Source organism: Orcinus orca, chromosome 8 (assembly GCF_937001465.1).
Source record: "Orcinus orca chromosome 8, mOrcOrc1.1, whole genome shotgun sequence".
NCBI lineage: Eukaryota > Metazoa > Chordata > Mammalia > Artiodactyla > Delphinidae > Orcinus > Orcinus orca.
This window is the reverse complement of record NC_064566.1, coordinates 85,237,510-85,259,466: the sequence shown is the minus strand read 5'-3', so window position 1 is coordinate 85,259,466 and position 21,957 is coordinate 85,237,510. Positions and strand designations below refer to the sequence as shown.

Below are 21,957 nucleotides of genomic sequence, written 5' to 3'. Positions count from 1 at the left end.
CCTAATAATATGGTACAAATGGTCTTATTTACAAAACAGAAATACAGTCACAGATGTAGAAAACAAACTTATGGTTACCAGGGTAGACAGTGAGGGGGGCATAAACTGGGAGACTGGGATTAACATACACACACTACTATATATAAAATAGATAACTAGTAAGGACCTACTGTATAGCACAGGGAAAAAGAGCGGATATATGTATATGTATAACTGATTCACTTTGCTCTACAGCAGAAACTAACACAGCATCCAATATGTAGCTACCCCGCAGCTGAAACCTACTGCATAAAGTTCTGGCTAAATAAAGACACCCTGTTGGATGGATTCACAACAGCTGAGTATAGGTGACGCTGCATGAAGATGATGTGCAGTACAAAGCACTCTTTTTATATACAGGCCATGAACATTCACACAAAAGAGAAATGGAATGAGACCATCAAAGAAAATTATTATGAGAAAGCACAAATGAAAAAAACAAAGTTAGAAAGGGAATAAGTCAGACTAATTAATCTTCTTACCTCACACATTGGCTTTAATAACTGAAGAACTTCACTTTTTGTGCCTCCACTATTCAAAAAAGCACAAGTCAGTGTCTTTAACCAAATGTCATGATTTTCACTTTGAGGAATCCACAGGCTTGTATCATCCAAGCCTTCTAAAGGACTTTCTTTGTCAAGTCTAGGTACTTCTAAAAACTAGAAAAAAGTGATGAGAAAACGTAAATAAGGTAACCAGAAATACATTTTACCTTTCCTATGCCAAACAAATATCTAGGAATAAACAAATCTGTTTCCAAATAAAACTAAATATGCTTAAAACTAAATCTTGAGGCATCAGTTACCTTTTAAAATTAAAATACATTTATGTTTATGAGAGGCAGAGTCATCGGGTGAAAAATTACTGATCTAAACACCAGGAAACTTAACTTCTACTCTTAGCTCACTAGCGGTATGTTAAATAAATCACAGATTCTCTGCCTCATCCGTCTCATGTATGAATCCAGTCCAAATCTACCATACAGAGTTGATTTTGGAATGAAATGAAATTTTAAAATGTTAAAACTACAGTGTTTTACAGGTTATACTATTAGTTTTATTAATAGCTTATATTGTCAATAATTTCACTGAGACCAAAATTATATTACGATACATTAAAAGTATCATTTCAACGATGGGTGTAAGCCCTGAAGTTAAATTGGTGAAAACTTAACAGCATATTTCTCAGTTGCTTTATGAAAAGAAAATATTAAACAAAATAAAGGAGAAGTAAGAGTTCTTAAGTATCTTTCATAGAGTACCTTTAGTGGAACCTTGTTATGATATCAACATGGAAAAGGGAGAAATCTATAGGCCATCTTAAATTTCACTAGAGGGTTGTGATACTTTAACTTGCTATGGAAATAAACACTTGCTTGTTGATCACAATATCTATAAACGGCTTTCATGGGATCAAAGTAAGGGTTTTCCACTCCTAAAGAAAAAAAGCCTGTCATTAAGAACTCCTACCAGGGAATATGGGGACATGTGTATGCATATGGCTGATTCACTTTGTTGTGCAACAGAAACTAACACAGTATTGTGAAGCAATTATACTCCAATAAAGATCTATTAAAAATAAATAAATAAAAAAGAACTCCTCCTATCCCCCCAAATCAACCATTATTTCTTTAGGCTACCTATCTCAGCTTTTCCACACTGCCATAACTAAAAATACAAATCCCTTCGATTCAAAAAGCACAGCTAGAATTATTTCCAAGAAAGGTTAAATGTTAGTGTAAGTAAGCAATATGATATTCATATCCCACAGCAAATAGAACTGTTCTAGATATAGTGGATATTCAATAAACATTCATTATTTGAGAGACCTTTTTCCTTGATGTTCGAAAAGGCTGTAGATAGATCAGCATGGGATCATTTGTCATCTTATAAATCTCCCAGAAACTATGTCCAGTTTTTGTGGCTAAAATGCTTTTCAAACAGGTAACAGCTGCTGATCGCACTTTGACACTGAAAAACACATATAATTCAAATGCCACAAAGTATATCAACTATTAATCTTGATGAATGTTAAGCAACTCCCAATGAAAAAATTAAAATCTAAAATTTTAAATTTATATTAGGAAATGTTTACGTTTATTAGGAAATTTTACATCTATAAAATTCTATAACATCAAAGCAAAAATTATCAAAGGATTTTTAATATTCGTAGAGTAAACATGAGTTATTACTCACTGTAACAGCAATTCCCTTCATTCAATATAATAAAGTTTATATTATGACTACTATAAATTAAAAACTCATAAAAAGAAATACTTCAGAATAACATTGACTAATAAGAATGAGTAATAAGAATGACAGAATACTAATTCACCCAAGAAAAAAATATTTTGATACCATTTTCTCTAAGAGGTACAAATAATTTGGGCTAACACAGAATGGAATTTCCCTACAAATGATAAAATTATTGTCTAGGACAATTTTAAACAAACAGTAAGTATGTACTTATTCTGACCAGAAGCTAGTTGAAATCATTAGGTAAGGCATCTAAAACCTCTAATAAAAAATTGAACGTCCTTCTCTTTTGCAAAAAATTAAGTAAAGGAGGGCTGCAATACAAGAGTACTGAAAATATGACAACTGACAAAAAATGTTATAAAGCCTGATACTATAAATGATGATGAGCTGTCAAGTAAAGGCTTAATTCTATGTCTCAATTTAAGACATAGAAGCATAAACCCTAAACTTGGATTCATCTCTCATTCCTCTTTCTTTCCTTCCCTCCTCCACATCCAATTCATCAGCACGTCCTGCTGCCTCTATGTTAAAAACATACCCTAGTTCCATCCGTGTCCCATCTCATCTCCATTACCGCCACCCTTATCCAAGTCACCATGATTTCTCCTCTGGACTACTGCAATAGTTTCATAATCAGCTTTCTGTTTCCATTTTTGCCCTATCACAAGCCATTTGCCATATATGTCAGAGTCAAAATGTAAGTTGCATCATGGCACTATTCTGCTTAAAACTCCATGGCTTCACTATATATTTCAAATAAAATCCAAATTTTTTAATCAGAATTAGTCCTATCTTTCTAATTTCATTTCATACCATCTTCTTCCATACCAGGCTTTTTCTGATCCTCAAACACATGAAGCTTATTTCCATTCTAGCTATTCCCTGTATGCAATATTTTATCCCTAATCAACTTCTAGCTGATTCCTGGTCACTCAGATCAGCTAGATGACACTTCCTCAGAGAAGTCTTCCATGATTCTGGGAATTCCTTAGTCAACATTCCCTTTGTATACCTGAGGCCCCTCAAACATGTAATGATTTTCTTCCTCTTACAAAAAAGACATGAAAAACAAATTGTACCTATCCCTGTGGTTCTCAAGTTTAAGTCACACTAATATTTCTGTGCACCTTCTTCACAAAAACCAATTGCAAATTACTGTGTAACAAATGAAACACTGCTTGCAAATTTTCTGTGGAAAATCTCTTCAAAAGCTGTGCTAGATATAATTTGAAATACATTTTTAAAAATGAGATAGATTAATAAATGGATAGGAAGATGGCTAAATGTGATAAAGCAAGGATAATAATAGTAGAATCTAGGAAGACTCTAGGTGGTGAGTATATGGGTATTTACTGTAAAATTCTTTCAATTTTGCTGTAGGCTTGAAAATTTTTATAATAAAAAGTTGGGAAGGAAATCATACCAGCCTTTTTACTGTAACAACAACAACAAAAGAGTGAAAGATACATGTAAATTAAATCAACAATTAAAACAGAGCAGGTAGACATTATTGCCAATCATTTATTCCCCAAGAGAAGCGGGGGGTGTTATAGGGAAACGGATGCAAAATACCTATTTACTTAAAACGATGCCCAATTGTGGGCAAAAATCCTTTGAACCCAATCTCCAAAAATGGTGGTGATAAGGTGCTCAAATATATCAAAATAAATACATCTGGCCCTTGAACAACGAGGATTTGAACTGTACAGGTCCACTTATACATGGATTTTTTTCAACAGTAAATACTACAGTACTACACAATCTGCAGTTGGTTGACTCCTCGGATGAAGAACCACGGATAGGGAGGGCCAACTATAATTATACATGAATTTTCCACTGAGCAAAGGGTCAAGCATCCCAACCCCCACATTGTTCAAGGATCTGTAAATAATAAATAGATAACTGCAAATAAATAGATAAATGGGGAGTGGAAGACGGAGAAAAAGTAATCTCATAATTAGCAAGCTGAAATTATACTATCTGTTGCAATTTTGTTTTGCATTTTATGTATTAATGGGCAAAAGAAAGCCCTGTCTGATTAGCTTAAGACTTTTGGAGTTAAAAAATTTCTGCTCTGTGACTTATTTTAAAAGGATCAAAATGTCTAGCCAGGAGGAGAGTGGCACCTTTGATTCTGACAAGTGCACAAAATAACCCCATTTACATTCCCCTATCTTAATGTTTTGTGTGGAACCACTTGGTAGTTTTCATATTGTTTGTCTAGTCTACTCTCACTAAAATTTAACATGGATCTTGTCTGGTATATCTATCACTATACCAAGTTACCTGGCATATAGCAGTAGGGTTTTAGTAATTATGTGAATTAATAAAAATACAATGATATTCATTAAATATTTAAGACTGAAAGTATGGCAACTAAAAGGAGAATGCTTTAGTTATTGGAAATGCTAATTCATATGAGGTATCAATCTTGAATGTCAGATTAAGTGCTATCAGGTACAAGGTATCATTAAATACTCACCAATCTTCTACCAGTGTATTATTCAGGTAGGTCAGCATTATGAAGGTCCACTGAAGTTCTTTATCTTCAAATAACTCAAGGGCCTTGGTATAAGATGTATCTTTACTATATTGTATAGCTATTGTAGAGAAATCTATAGGACCCACTTCTCCCAAGCAGCTTCCAACAGCCTCTATATATAGAAATTCCATTTCAGTAAAGTTATAGCTAAGAGATCATACATAAAACAGAAATTTTCTAATTTCAAAAATATGTTTTGTCATCCGTTAAGATTTAAGTGTTTTCTCAAAGATGTTGAATAGATTAAAGAAGCTACAAAATACTGTATCATTTCCTTTACATATCATCCATGTCGGCAATATTTTCCCCTATAAAATCATATCCAAGAGATAGATTAACTAGTAGAATGTAGTTTTTAAGGAAAGTCTAAATATAGCAGCTGTATGCGAGTATCAATTTTCTGGGGGGTATTACATAAAGACCACAAATCTTAAATACTCAGATCAGTGAAAATTCACACACACACACATACACATACATGCAGGAAAACACAATTTCTTTCCCACTTGTATTATCACTACCCAGATGAAGATAGATGTTTTCAAGATGCCAGAGGGCCCCCTCATGTTCTTTCCCAGTCATGATGGAATTTAATAAAACATGTTAAAAAATTATTTGATAGTCCTCCTTTCAAAAGGTGGAGCCTAATTCTTCCCTTGAGTGTGGGCTGTACTTAGTGTCTTACTTCTAAAAAACAGAATGTGCACAAGTCTTTCACCTCCTTAACTAAAATTATCCCAGGTATTTAATTCTCTTAGATGCTATTATAAATGGAATTGTAAATGGAATGGAATTTTCTTCTTAGATTGTTCATTGCTGGTGTACAGAAACACAAATGAATTTTGTGTGTTGATCTTGCATCCTGCAACTTGGCTGAATTCATTTATTACCTCTCTTATAGTAACTTTCCTATAGATTTTCTGGGACTTTCTATATATATATACAGTAATGTCATCTGTGAATAGAGATAGTTTTTACTTCTTTGCTTTCCAGTTTTTGTTCAATTGCTCTGGCTATAACTTCCAGTACAATGGTGAATAGCAGTGGGCAACTTTGGCTCATTACTGATCTGAGGAAGATATTCAGTCTTTCACCATTAAATATGACATTAGCTGTGGGTACTAATCACTAAGATTTTATGCTATGTAGGAAAGCCACTTAGGCCTCCTGTAGCAAGTGACATTTGTCCCCAGAAGCAGTGCTACTATGGACAAAGGGTAAATTCCTTGGTCAAAGGAAAGTTCTAGAGTACTGATAAGGTTCTGTTTCTTGGTCTGGGTGCTAGATGCACAGGTGTGTTCTCTTTGCAAAAAATTCTTCAAGTTATATACTTGCGACTTTTCTATATGTAAGATATATTTCTATAAAAAATTTACAAGAAAAGAAGTACCCTAGACACTAGACCTCCACTGAGAAGTTAAGGAAGACTCTGTTGAAAGACAGTAGAATCTGTGAAGCATCTCTTACTTCTCCCACTTTTCTTTCCTTTTTTTTTTTTTTTTTGCAGTACGCGGGCCTCTCACTGCTGTGGCCTCTCCCGTTGCGGAGCACAGGCTCCGGACGTGCAGGCTTAGCGGCCATGGCTCACAGGCCCAGCCGTTCCGCAGCATGTGGGATCTTCCCGGACCGGGGCACGAACCCATGTCCCCTGCATCGGCAGGTGGACTCCCAACCACTACGCCACCAGGGAAGCCCCCCACTTTTCTTATTTGAAGCAATTATTTCATGACAACTTCAAGCTGACTTTAATCATGTGATGTTTTCCATCCTGTGATCACCAAATATAAAACACCTATACCAGGTATGATGCTGGCTATTTATCTTACATTAGGTTACCCCCAAATGGTGGCAGAAAAGGACTTGAATATGGTTTTAATATCTGAGCTTAATATAGCCCTCCAAGTCCTCATTCTTTCTGTTATATAAAAAAGATATTAAGTACCAGTTATATCTATAAAATGTATCAGAAGTCAATTTATTTGCAACTTAATGCTACAAATAGGTTTTTCTGACTTTCCTAAATATTCACAAGGCATTTTCAAATTAATAGTTATGCACATGTGTTAATCACTAACTTTTTACTTTATATGAATGTCTAAGGGAGGAAAATATGAAAGGAGGGCTGCTTAGGGAGACTTGAACTAAACAGAAATATAAAAAGCCTCTCACATTTCCCCAATATTCCAAGTAACAAACTTTTACTGATTTTTAAAATGCTATGAAGATGACCATCCAAACAAAAAAACTCATATTCACTCAGCCAAACAGTTTACCTAAAACTTCTCTTTCACCAGTGTGGTTTACTGCCATCTTGGATAACTGCAACAAGCTGACAACTAGCTTCACCATTACGCCATCTGGAGGGTTATCTAGAAGCAGTTTTGAAAATATTAGTTTAAGCCACAGTGAAGACAACACTTTTCTTTATACTATGCTCATATATTAAATTGTGTGACTAGAAAACTTTTACAAAGTTTTTAAAAAAGATTTTCAATTGTGAGCATTTCAAAAATATGAGGTGAATGAATGTATCTGAACTTTCTTCTTAAAGAGAATCATGTAAAAATGATCAGCAATATTTGGCAGACAGAGAGAGAAAAATATCTTACGTTGTGCAGAGAAATCAATACCTTAGCCAAATCACAGTTAGAAACACATAATCATTCAACATTAAACTAGAAGGAACCTTGGGAGCATGCCTGGTTTTTTAGCCTCTTGCATATAGAATAGACCAGCACTGTCCAACAGAACTTTCTGCAATGATGAAAATGGTCTATAATCTGTGCTGTCCAAAGACAGCCACGAGCCACATGTTACTACAGAGAATTTGACATGTGCTAATACAACAAAGAAATTTAACTTTATATTTTATTGAATTTTAATTCATTTAAATTTAAATAGCTATAAACATCTATTGGCTATATTGGTCTGGATCAATAAAATACCCAAACACACAAGAACAGGAGATAGAAAGAGGGGTTCATGTTTTTATATATATATATATATATATATATATATATATATATATATACACCTATCTCAAGAACAAATATACTAGAAACTCAGATTTCGGATGGTCGAAACAAAATTAATTTTTAAAAGTACTGAGGATAAAAATATCACAATAGAAACATGAAGTCAATGAGCTCAGGAAGATGAAAATCAAAACATAAGCAGAAAGAGTTTCCACCAAGTGCAGTACTATAATAATCTAAACTCAAATCAAATCAAAATAAAATGGATTTTTAAGTAAAAAAACCAAAAACCTAGAAACACATATAAATATGTGTATATATACAAAACACACACATATATACATATATACATACACACAAAACACATACATGGCTAAGATGTTTAAAATAAAATGAAAAATAACATTTCTTTTATTTAAATAAATTGGGGTAGTAGGCAGAGACAAATTACCTTGCATGCCTGCTCTAAGGAATTCAAATTTTTCTTTTAGGCAGTAGCAAATTGTTAACATTTTTTAAGCAGTAAAATAATATGATTTGGACTTAGAGAAATCATTCTGGCAGAGGTGCAGAGAACGGATAAAATGGGAGTAGTTCAAGGTGAGGAGACCACTTAGGAAGTCTTTCATAACTAAATGAGAACTGATGGGGGTCTGAAATGAACTAAATCTGTGGCAACTAAACCAAGAGCAAGAATTTATAAAAGATTCTTTCAAAAAGAAATGGGTACAAATAACCCAAGTCATTAAAATTAGTACCCTGAGATGCTCTCATAAGATCCATCATCTGATCTTTATGTTGCTCTAGTTGTCTTCGAAGATCCTTCAATCCTTCAAGCCTTGTCAATGGAAGTGCATCATAAACATTTACTGAGAGAAAATGGTTAATTTCCTAAAAGAGAAAATCAGCTAAAAATGTAACTTGCTTTTGACATGTATTGGTTGAGTCTGTAAAATAAAACTCAAAAATTTTTTAAAATTAGTGCCTTCTACAGATACTGATTCATAATACTGTTACTACCAAACAAGGTAGAAATAAATTACTTATTTCACTTCAAATCCTACAATGTTTTTTTTTTTCTACAATGTTTTAAACATTTAAATTGCAATAGACTCTCTCATGATACAGTATTCAGAGTTTAAGATTGTTATAGCATACTCAGAGGGAAAAGCTTAAATTTCTATTTATTTAGTATTGCAACTCTAGTTTTATCTTAATATATTTAACCACATTTTCATACTGATTATAGTCAAATGTAGAGTATAATTTTAAAATTATAATAAGATTTATAAAGAAAAATCTATCTGAACATAGTTTTGAAGTTTATAAAGGTTAAAACAAGATTAAAACTTGAAAAACTCTTCAGAAAGTTACATATCTTTTCTAATTCAAACATTATATTGTCCGACAGAGGGTCAGATGGTAATTTTGAGATATTAATGAATCTTATGTGTATGAAAATCAAGCATATTTTATATCATATTTCTTCAATACTTAAATTCAGATCTTTTTCAAGAAATTTTGAATTTACACTTTTACTGCAATGCAAGAGTATGTATTAAGATTCAGTTTTTTATCTGCTAAGAGTACAGATTTCATGTTATGTTTTCTTTAATCACAATTTTTAAAAAAGACTGGTTTACTTTCAGAGCATTAGAGGTACAACCTCTCTAATACAAAATAGCAATATTATGGAATAATTATTACCTCCAAAAGTGAAAAGGGTCCTCTACTGTATTTGATTTTCTGCTGAGTAATACGCAAATCTCTAAAGACAACATGGTCAGGAAAAGGATCTAAAAGTTTAATCGTGATATAGAGATTTTCATTATCCTTGTTATCAATCACTAAGTATTTCAACAAGTCCAATACCTAAACATAATTAAAAAAGAAAAAATCATGAGGAGAAATGGATTAATTATATTTTAAAGTAAAACAAGCAAAGCCATTGTAATAAATGATAAAAACTCTACTTGTTCAGATAAAATCACTTCTAAGGCACCCAGCTACTACCGTTTCTGTGCTTTCAAATAATTCAACAAATATGTAAGGCCTTTATTACAGGATGGACACTGAGGTATACAGTTGTCAATACTACTGAAACATTTTATATAAGTAATACCTCACACACCATCATAGTGGAGTGAACTACATCCTTAGTTTTGACTACCTCTACACTTCAGCATAAGTAAGAGATAGAAATCAGGTTATTTATTAGATCAAAATTACTAGGTGCTCTGTAATTAAATGATTACAAGGATTAATTCACTGAGAATGTTTTCCCCACCATTTTTCAAAGAATATTTCCACTAAAATTACTGATTACACCAAGTAAACATAAAACACTCAGCTCCTTCCAACAATACTTTATCAATGTATTTCAAATATCATTTTGAATATGATTTGGGAAATTACCTGTTCCTGAACCTCCATCTGATCATCCACAAGGGGTATAAGTGTACCAACAATAACATGGAGATGACTTTCTAAAGCATCCTTACAGTAAGTTACTGCTGTGTGGCAAACCCGGCTTAACAGGTCACAACAAAGGGAGAAGCTACGTAATGACACATCCATGAAATGAGAAGGCCTAACACAGGGGAAAAAAACAGTAAGTTCTAGGACACTACTTTGACATAAACTCACTCAAAAGTCACTTTTATTCAACAGCTCTAATTCTGATGTGGCTTGACATAAAAGTCACTTTCACATCTAAGTCCTTAGTAGTTTAAAACCCAAAAAGAGAAGTGACATCAGCAAAATGACACAGTAGGAAGCTCCAAGCTCCCCTGACAGAAACACTGAAAAACAAGCAAACTGTAAGAGCTTTGTTAGAATTCTGTAAAACAGTCAAAAGTTTACAGCAATCAAGCAATCGTTGATATCAAGAAAAAGGAAACTTAAAAACTAGGAAAGCTTTGTGGTGATTTTACTTGCCCTTGCCCCATGACGCCCCCAGCCTGGCAATAGTCATGAAAATTGCAGTCCCCATTTCCAATGTGGGATCCTGGTCCTTAGTTCTGAAGGGAGCAGAGCATATTTTATTCACAAATGATAGTGTATATCTGTTCTTAACCTGTCTGGGAGCTACCTGAAGGACTAATGTAAGGTGCTTGGCTCTTGTTTTTCCTAACTTGGGTCTCCTACAGGCTGGAAAAGCTGAGGGCACTGCTTGAAAACACTGCTTGTTAAGGCTAACCAACAACCCACAGCTGCCTGGGATAACAGACTGCCTAATGCCTAGGATGAAAAGCTAGAGAGAGAGTTTCCTTGTAAAGTTAGAACACTCACAATCACTCACATTGAGCTTCCCTGGTGGAGCAGTGGTTAAGAATCTGCCTGCCAATACAGGGAACATGGGTTCGAGCCCTGGTCTGGGAAGATCCCACATGCCACGGAGCAACTAAGCCTGTGTGCCACAACTACTGAGCCTGCACTCTAGAGCCCACGAGCCACAATTACTGAGCCCACGTGCCACAACTACCGAAGCCCACGTACCTAGAGCCTGTGCTCCACAAGAGAAGGCACCCCAATGAGAAGCCCATGCACCGCAACGAAGAGTAGCCCCTGCTCGCCGCAACTAGAGAAAGCCCACATGCAGCAACGAAGACCCAACACAGCCAAAAATAAATTTAAAAAAAAATTTACTCACATTTTCAGAGAATTTATAAAGTCACACACCTGCCCAGGGTAAGGTGCTTGCTCAAAAACTACCTAAGAAGACCATAATCTTTCACTTTGGGCTTAACCTTAGGCTCAGTGCAAGCCGAGCTAAATGCTGAAGGAGAGTCTTAACACAGAGCCAATCTGCAAAGACTAGGAAAGCTTTCTCTCTCTCTTTCTCTCTCTTTGGCTCTTGGTATTCAAGGAAATCTCTGTCAAAACGCTACCTGAACGCAAGTTAAGCAACAGTCTTCAGTGACTACAATGGCAAGGAATACGCTCTCTAGAAAAACAGTTGAGTAAATTCATGAAACAAATGTACCACTACAGCCTTCAACAATTCAAAAAGAAAAAAAGTCAAACCTTGGGGAAGGGGAAAATCTGATTTCCACAGGTAATATATCATAATAGTAAAATGTCCAGTTTCAACAAAAAAATCACAAGGCATTCAAAGAAATAGGAAAGTATGGACCCTTCAAAGGAATAAAATACATTGACTAAAACAGTTCCCAAGGAAGGTCAGACTGGAATTATTAGACAAAGACATTGTCAAACAACTGTCTTAAACATGCTAAGAGCTTAAAGACAAATGAAAATGAAGATACAGCATACCAAAACTAATGGGATTCAGCAAGGGCAGTGCTGAGAGGAAACTATGTTACAGTAAACAGCTACATTAAAAAAGAAGAAAGACTTGAAGAACACTACAAACACTTAAGAATTAACACCTCAAACTCTTCCAGAAAAGGGAACAGGAGGGAATACTTCCTAACTCATTTTATGAGGCCAGCATTTCTCTGATACAAAAGTATGATAAAGACACCACAGGAAAATTATAGTCTCTAATACTCTGATGAATATATATATACACACATATATATATATATATATGCAAAACTCCTCAACAAAATACCAGCAAACTGAATCTAACAGTGCATTAAAAGGATACACATCAGGGCAGGAGTCAAGATGGCGGTGTGGGAAGACGCGGAGTTAGTGTCTCCCAACAACTAGGGTGCCTGCTGGCTGCTGCTGGGGGACTCTGAACCCCAAGGAGACAAGAGGAACCCCAGAGTGAACCGGCAGAACATAGGGGGACCGAGGTGGGGAGAAGCGGAGGTGAGACAAGATCGGCGCCCCTGAGGCTGGGGAGATCAGGAGAGGCAGGTGGGAGGGACTCTCTGGGAAGAGCAAGCGAGGAGCATAGGGCAACTGCCTGGCCCACTCGGGCCGGGGGGCCTGCTGAGCTCCCAAGCTGGTTTCCCCCCTCCAAAGCCCAACCAGGCCACGTGCGTCCTGGGGGCATAGGAGGGAGGCCAGGGAGATCAGGAGTGGCAGGTGGGAGGGGCCCTTGGGGAGGAGAGGGAGAGGAGTGGTGGGCAATGGCCTCACTCGGGCACTGGGAGGCTCCTGAGCTCCCAGGCCAGTCCCCTGCCCTACAAGGCCCCCCTTCACACCCCTGCCCGGCTGCATTGGTCCTGCGGGCATAGGAGGGACGCCGGGGAGATCAGGAGACAGAGGCGGTAGGGGCCCTCCCAGACCCCAGACCAGAGGAGCAGGAGAGGAGAGGAGGGTGTTTGACCCGCCCACTCAAGCCCAGGAAGCCTGCTGGGCTCCCAGATAATCCCCTGCCGTCTGAGACAAGGGGTGGGGGGCACACCTGGGGCCCTTCAGTTCCTTGAGCCTAAGCCCCACCCCCCACAGCCCCCAAGGCTTTTTCCAGTGCTGTGGGTCCTGAGCATTGGCCCTGCCCACCACCCAAACCTCCCCCTTGCTTAGGGCCCACTCTCCACAGCCAATGCCTTCCCCCTCCCGCCCTCCGCCTTTTTTTTTTTTTTTCTGCCATACGCGGGCCTCTCACTGTTGTGGCCTCTCCCGTTGCGGAGCAACAGGCTCCAGACGCGCAGGCTCAGCGGCCATGGCTCACGGGCAGAGCCGCTCAGCGGCATGTGGGATCTTCCCGGACCGGGGCATGAACCTGTGTCCCCTGCATTGGCAGGCGGACTCTCAACCACTGCACCACCAGGGAAGCCCCACCTTTTTTTTTTTTCTCCTTTTCCCTCCTCCTCTTTTTTACTATGGTGGTACTGATGTACCTTCTGGTGGTTGATTCATCTATATTTTTATTTTTACATTCTTTCTAACATATCTGTTAGTTTCCTAGTATAATTTTATTTTTTACTTTGTTATTGCTCTTTCTTTTTTCTTCCTGCCACCCCACGGGGCTTGTGGGATCTTGACTGGCGAGCCCGGGGTTGGGTGGAAGCTCCTGTGGTGGGGTTCCAAGTCTGAAACACTGGACTAACAGAGAACCTCAGACCCCAGGGAATATTCATCGGAGTGAGGTCTCACAGAGCTCCTCATCTCGGCACCAAGACCCAGCTCTACCCAATAGCCTACAAACTCAAGTGTTACAAGCCTCAGGCCAAACAACCAGTAAACCAGGAACACAGTCCTACTCATAAAAAAAAAAAAATTAGATGGCAAAAAAATACGTCACAGATGAAGGAACAAAGTAAAAACCTACAAGACCAAATAAATGAAGAGGAAATAGGCAATCTACCTGAAAAAGAATTCAGAGTAATGATAGCAAAGATGATCCAGAATCTCGGAAACAGAATGGAAGCACAGAATGAGAAAATACAAGAAATGTTTAACAAAGATCTAGAAGAACTAAAGAACAAACAAACAGAGATGAACAACACAATAACTAAAATGAAAAATATACTAGAAGGAATCAGTAGCAGAATAACAGAGGCAGAAGAACGAATAAGTGAGCTGGAAGACAAAATGGTGGAAATAACTGCCAAGGAGCAGAATAAAGAAAAAGGAATGAAAAGAATTGAAGACAATCTCAAAGACCTCTGGGATAACAATAAACACACCAACATTAGAATTATAAGGGTCCCAGAAAAGAAAAGAAAAAAAAAGGGCCTGAGAAAATATTTGAAGAGATCATAGTTGAAAACTTCCATAACATGGGAAAGTAAAGTCACCCAAGTCCAGGAAGCACAGAGAGTCCCATGCAGGATAACCCTTAGGAAAAACACACCAACACATATATTAATCAAACTAACAAAAATTAAATTCAAAGAAAAAATATTAAAAGCAGCGAGGGAAAAACAAAAAATAACATACCATAAGATTATCAGCTGATTTTTCAGCAGAAACTCTGCAGGCCAGAAGGGAGTGGCAGGATGTAATTAAAGTGATGAAAGAGAAAAACCTACAACCAAGATTAGTCTACCCAGCAAGGACCTCATTCAGATTCAATGGAGAAGACAAAAGCTTTTCAGACAAGCAAAAGCTAAGAGAATTCAGCATCACCAAACCAGCTTTACAACAAATGCTAAAGAAACTTCTCTAAGCAGGAAACACAAGAGAAGAAAAAGACCCACAAAAACAAACCCAAAACAATTAAGAAAATGGTAATAGGAACATACATATCGATAATAACCTTGAATGTAAATGGATTAAAGGCCCCAACCAAAAGACACAGACTGGCTGAATGGATATAAAAACCAGACCCATATATACGCTGTCTACAAGAGACCCACTTCAGACCTAGGGACCATACAGACTAAGAGTGAAGGGATGGAAAAAGATATTCCATGCAAATGGAAATCAAAAGAAAGCTGGAGTAGCAATACTCGGATCACATAAAATAAGACTTTAAAATAAAGACTGTTACAAGAGATAAGGAGGGACACTACATAATGATTAAAGGATAAATCCAAGAAGAAGATATAACAATTATAAACATTTATGCACTCAACATAGGAACACCTCTATACATAAGGCAAATGCTAACAACCATGAAAGGAAAAATTGACAGTAACACAATAATAGTAGGGGACTTTAACACCCCACTTACGCCAATGGACAGATCATCCAAACAGAAAATAAATAAGGAAACACAAGCTTTAAATGACACAACATACCAGACAGATCTACTTTATATTTACAGAATATTCCATCCAAAAGTGGCAGAATACACTTTCTTCTCAAGTGCACATGGAACATCCTCCAGGATACATCACATCTTGGGTCACAAGTCAAGCCTCGGAAAATTTAAGAAAACTGAAATCGTAACAGGCATCTTTTCTAACCACAACACTATGAGACTGGAAATCAATTACAGGAAAAAAGATGTAAAAAACAAAATACATGAAGGTTAAAAAGTGCACTACTAAATAACCAAGAGATCACTGAAGAAATCAAAGAAATAAATACACAGAAACAAACGACAATGAAAACACGACGACCCAAAACCTATGGGACGCAGCAAGAGCAGTTCTAAGAGGGAAGTTTATAGCAATTCAATCTCACCTCAAGAAACAAGAAAAATCTCAAAGAAACTATCTAACCCTACACTTAAAACAACTAGAGAAAGAAGAACAAAGAAAACCCAAAGTCAGTAGAAGGAAAGAAATCATAAAGATCAGAGCAGAAACAAATGAAATGGAAATGAAAAAAACAACAGCAAAGATCAATAAAACTAAAAGCTGGTTCTTTGAGAAGATAAACAAAATTGATAAACCCTTAGCCAGACTCATCAGGAGAAAAAGGGAGAGGACACAAATCAATAAAATTAGAAGTGAAAAGGAGAAATCACAACTGACACTGCAGAAATACAAAGGATTATAAGAGACTACTACCAACAACTGTATGCCAATAATATGGACAACCATGAAGAAATGGACAAAATCTTGGAAAGGTACAATTTGCCAAGACTGAACGAGAAAGAATTAGAAAATATAAACAGACCTGTCATGAGTAATGAAATTGAAACCATACTTTAAAATCTTCCAACAAACAAAAGTCCAGGACCATATGGCTTCAGAGGCAAATTCTATCAAACATTTAGAGAAGAGCTAACACCAATACTTCTCAAACTCTTCCAAAAAATTGCACAGGGAGAAACACTCCCAAACTCATTCTACGAAGCCACCATCACCTTGATACCAAAACCAGACAAAGATATCACAAAAAAAGAAAATTATAGACCAATACCATTGATGAACGTAGATGCAAAAATCCTGAACAAAATACTAGCAAACACAATCCAACAGCACATTAAAAGGATCATACACTATGATCAAGCGGGATTTATCCCAGGGATACAAGGATTCTTCTATATACACAAATCAATCAATGTGATACACTACATTAACAAATTAAGGAATAAAAGCCACGCGATTATCTCAATAGATGCAGAAAAAGCTTTTGACAAAATTCAACGCCCATTTATGATAAAAACTCTCCACAAAATGGGCATAGAGGGAACCAACCTCAACATAATAAAGGCTAAATATGGCAAACCTACAGCAAGCATCATACTCAATGTTGAAAAACTGAAAGCATTTCCACTAGGATCAGGAAGAAGACAAGGATGTCCACTCTCGCCACTCTTATTCAACATAGTTTTGGAAGTCCTAGCCACAGCAATCAGAGAAGAAAAAGAAATAAAAGGAATACAAATTGGAAAAGAAGAAGTAAAACTGTCACTATTTGCCGATGACACGATACTATACATAGAAAATCTTAAAGATGCCACCAGAAAACTACTAGGACTAATCAATGAATTTGGTAAGGTTGCACGATACAAAATTAATGCACAGAAATCTCTGGCATTCCTATACACTAACAACGAAAAATCAGAAAGAGAAATTAAGGAAACGCTCCCATTTACCACTGCAACAAAAAGAATAAAATACCTAGGAATAAACCTGCCTAAAGAGGCGAAAGACTTGTACTCAGAAAACTATAAAACACTGATGAAAGAAATCAAAGATGACATAAACAGATGGAGAAATATACCATGTTCTTGGACTGGAAGAATCAACATTGTGAAAATGACTACACTACCCAAAGCAATCTACAGATTCAACACAATCCCTATCAAACTATCAACAGCATTTTTCACAGAATTAGAACAAAAAATCTTACAATTCGTATGGAAACAGAAAGGACCCCGAATAGCCAAAGCAATCTTGAGAAAGAAAAATGGAGTTGGAGGAATCAGGCTCCCCGACTTCAAACTATACCACAAAACTACAGTAATTAAGACAGTATGGTATTGGCACAAAAACAGAAATATAGATCAATGGTACATGATAGAATGCCCAGAGATAAAGCCACGCACATATGGGCACCTAATTTATGACAAAGGAGGCAAGAACATACAATGGAGAAAAGACAGCCTCTTCAATAAGTGGTGCTGGGAAAACTGGACAGCTACATGTAAAAGAATGAAATTAGAACACTGCCTAACACCATACACAAAAATAAACTCCAAATGGATTAAAGACTTAAATGTAAGACCAGACACTATAAAACTCTTAGAGGAAAACATAGGAAAAACACTCTTTGACATAAACCACAGCAACATCTTTTTTGACCCACCTCTTAGAGTAACAGAAATAAAAACAAAAATAAACAAATGGGACTGAATTAAACTTGAAATGAAACAACAGACAAAGGATTATACTCCAAAATATACAAACAGCTCATGGAGCTCAATATCAAAAAAAAAAAAACAATCCAGTTAAAAAATGGACAGAAGACCTAAATAGACATTTCACCAAGGAACACATACAGAGGGCCAAGAGGCACATGAAAAGATGCTCAACATCACTAATTATTAGAGAAATGCAAATCAAAACCACAATGAGGTATCACCTCACGCTGGTCAGAATGGGCATTATCAAAAAAGCTAGAAACAATAAATGCTGGAAAGCGTGTGGTGAAAAGGGAACCCTCCTGCACAGTTGGTGGGAATGTAAATTGATACAACCACTATGGAAAACAGTATGGAGGTTCCTTAAAAAACTAAAACTAGAACTACCATATGACCCAGCAATCCCACTACTGGGCATATACCCTGAGAAAACCATAATTCAAAATGAGACATGCACCACAATGTTCACTGCAGCACTATTTAGTAGCCACCAATAGCCAGGACATGGAACCTAAATGTCCATCGACAGATGAATGGAAAAGAAGATGTGGCACATATATACAATGTATACAAACTCAGCCATAAAAAGAAACGAAATTGAGTTATTTGCAGTGAGGTGGATGGACCTAGAGTCTGTCATACAGAGTGAAGTAAGTCAGAAAGAGAAAAACAAATACTATATACTAACGCATATATATGGAATCTAAAAAACAAAAAAAAAATGGTACTCATGACCTAGTTGCAGAGCAGGAATAAAGAGGTAGACATAGAAAATCGACTTGAGGACATGGGGTGGGAGGACGAAGCTGGGGCGAAGTGAGAGTAGCATTGACATATATACACTACCAAATGTAAAATAGTTGGCTGGTGGGAAGCAGCAGCATAGTACAGGGAGATCAGCTCAGTGCTTTGCGATGACCTAGAAGGGTAGGATAGAGAGGATGGGAAGGAGGCTCAAGAGGGATGGGATATGGGGGGACATGTGTATGCATATGGCTGATTCGCTTTGTTGTGCAACAGAAACTAACATGGGGGCTTCCCTGGTGACGCAGTGGTTGAGAATCCGCTTGCTAATGCAAGGGACATGGGTTGGAGCCCTGGTCCAGGAAGATCTCACATGCCATGGAGCAACTAAGTTCATGTGCCAGAACTACTGGGCCTGCACTCTGGAGCCCGCAAGCCACAACTACTGAAGCCTGCGTGCCTAGAGCCACAGGCTCCGCAACAATAGAAGCCACCACAATGAGAAGCCTGCGCACCGCAACAAAGAGTAGCCCCTGCTCGCCACAACTAGAGAAAAGCCCACATGCAGTAACAAAGTAATTTGTTTAAAGTAATTTATATAAAAAAAGAAACTAACACGGTATTGTGAAGCAATTATACTCCAATAAAGACCTATTAAAAAAAAAAAGGATATATATCATGAGCAAGTGGGATTTATCCCAGGAATGTAAGAGTGGATCAGTATAGGAAAGTCAATCCATGTAATATACCACATTGATAGAATGAAAGAATACAACACATGACCATCTCAACAAATAGAAAAGGCATTTGACAAAATCTAACATCCTTTCATGAGAAAAACACTCAGAAAAACATCAGAATAGAGAGAAACTTTCTCAACAAAATAATGGTAACCTATGAAAACCCAAAGCTAACAACATAATGTTGAAAAACTGAAAGCTTTCCCACTAAGATCAGGAATAAGACAAGGATGCCCACTTTCACCACTGATACACAACATTGTACTGAACTTCCAGCCAGAGCAATTAAAAAAGAAAAAGAAATAAAGGGCATCCAAATCAGAAAGGAAGAAGTAAAACTAAATCCAGATGACATGATTCTATATATATAGAAACTCCCAAAAGAATCCACAATAAATCTACTAGAAGTAACAAACAAATTTAGCAAAGTTACAAGTCACAAAATCAACGTACAAAATTATTTGTTTCTATACAATAGCAGTTGACAATCTAAAATGGAAATTGATTAAAAAACTCCATTTACAGGGCTTCCCTGGTGGCACAGTGGTTGAGAGTCCGCCTGCCGATGCAGGGGATATGGGTTTGTGCCCCGGTCCGGGAAGATCCCACATGCTGCGGAGCGGCTGGGCCCGTGAGCCATGGCCGCTGAGCCTGCGCGTCCAGAGCCTGTGCTCTGCAATGGGAGAGGCCATGACAGTGAGAGGCCCATATACCGCAAAAAACCAACCAAACAAACAAAAAAAACTCCATTTACAAGAGCATCTAAAAGAATTAAATACCTGGGAATAAATCTAACCAAGGATGTGAAAGGCCTGTGCACTGAAAACTATATAGCATGGATGAAAGAGATTAAATAAGTTCAACTAAATGGAAAGACATCCTGTGTTCATGGATTGGAAGGCAAATTGTTGAGATGTTAATACTATCTAAATAGTCACATATTCAATGCAATCTCCCTCTAAATTCCAACAGACTTTTTTGCATAAACTCACATGGAATTGCAAGGGACCGCAAACAACCAAAACAATCTTGAAAAAGAAGAACAACACTAGACGACTCACACTTCCTGATTTCAAAAGTTACTATAAAGCTGTAGTAATCAACACAGCATGGTATGGCACAAGTAAAGACCAATGGAATAGAATTGAGAATCCAGAAATAAACCCATACACCAATGGCTAACTGATTTTTGGCAAGGATGCCAAGTCCCTTCAAAGGGGAAAGAACATTCTCTTTAACAACACGCTGGAACAATTAGATTTCTACATGCAAAAGAATGACATTGAACCCCTAACTCACACCACATATAAAAAGTAAAATGAATAAACAACCTAAATATAAGAGCTAAAAGCATAAAACTCTTAGAATAAACTCTAAGGATAAATCTTTGTGACCTTAGATTTGACAATGAATTCTTACATATAATACCAAAACCACGTGAAACAAAAAAAAAACCAAACAAGATAAATCAGACTTTATCAAAATTAAAAAGATCTGCGCATCAAAAGACATTATCAGGAAAGTGAAAATTTTATAGGATGGGAGAAACTACTTTCAAATCATATATGAATTCAATATCCAGAATATATTTGCAAATCATATATTAAGAGTTCAACACCAAGAATATATAAAGAACTCCTACGGCTCAACAAAAAGACAATCTAATTTTAAAAAATGGGCAAAGGACTTAAACAGACATTTCTCCAAAACAGATATACAAATGGTCACTAAGCTCATGAAAAGACGTTCAATATCATTAGTCAGTAGGAAAATGTAAAATCAAAACCCCAGTGAGATGCCACTTCATACCCATGAAACAACCCAAGTGTTCATCAGCAGATGAATGGATAAACAAAATGTGGTACATATATCCAATGGAATATTACTTAGTGATAAAAAAGTATGATGCTGGATGAACCCTGAAGACATGCTAAGTGAAACAAGCCAGACAGAAAAGGAAAAATAAGTTATGATTCTACTTATATGAAATATCTGTAACAGGCAAATTCATAGAGACAGGAAGTATATTAGAGGTTATCAGGGGCTTACAGGGAAGTGGTAATGTGGAATTATTGCTTAATGGGTACAGAGGTTCTATTTGAGGTAATGAAAAAGTTTTGGAAACAGTGGCGATGGAAACACGAAACTGTGAACATAATTAATATCACTGAATTGGACACTTAAAAAAATGGTTAAAAATGACAAATTTTATGTTATATATTTTACCAAAATAATAAAACCTAAAAAAAAAATTAGTGCTGGAAAAAGACTGAATGACTATACAAACATGTGACTTAAATTAAAATAAAAATTATAAAATATTTTTTAAAAGCCAAAAAAGAAAAATATGAGAAAACAAAATGGAAATAGGTACCTTCATGTGCTTTGAAGGACTTAAATTTATTTGATGGCTATGTTATCTACTAATAAGAAAACAAATAATAGAAACATCATTAAAGTCAATGGAAAGGAATAGAGATGCTAAAAAGAACATACATCCCAAAATCTATAGTAACTGTGATGTTGTGATTTATAA

At 36.6% G+C, this 21,957-nt stretch overlaps 1 protein-coding gene across 4 annotated transcripts in view; it reads right to left on the bottom strand.

The window, feature by feature from the left end:
* Positions 1 to 21,957, bottom strand: part of ATM (ATM serine/threonine kinase) — a 140,551-nt gene that overhangs the window by 60,490 nt on the left and 58,104 nt on the right. For all 4 annotated transcript variants that reach the window (XR_004478352.2, XR_004478353.2, XM_049714066.1 and 1 more), the window contains 7 exons: positions 10,230 to 10,404; positions 9,522 to 9,686; positions 8,573 to 8,705; positions 7,113 to 7,208; positions 4,780 to 4,951; positions 1,868 to 2,009; positions 522 to 698 (listed from right to left, as the gene is read on the bottom strand). Coding sequence is in view for 2 of the 4 variants with exons in the window: in XM_049714066.1 (XP_049570023.1) it covers positions 522 to 698; positions 1,868 to 2,009; positions 4,780 to 4,951; positions 7,113 to 7,208; positions 8,573 to 8,705; positions 9,522 to 9,686; positions 10,230 to 10,404 (1,060 nt within the window). In the remaining 2 variants the exon portion in view is untranslated. The remainder of the gene's footprint in view (positions 1 to 521; positions 699 to 1,867; positions 2,010 to 4,779; positions 4,952 to 7,112; positions 7,209 to 8,572; positions 8,706 to 9,521; positions 9,687 to 10,229; positions 10,405 to 21,957) is intronic.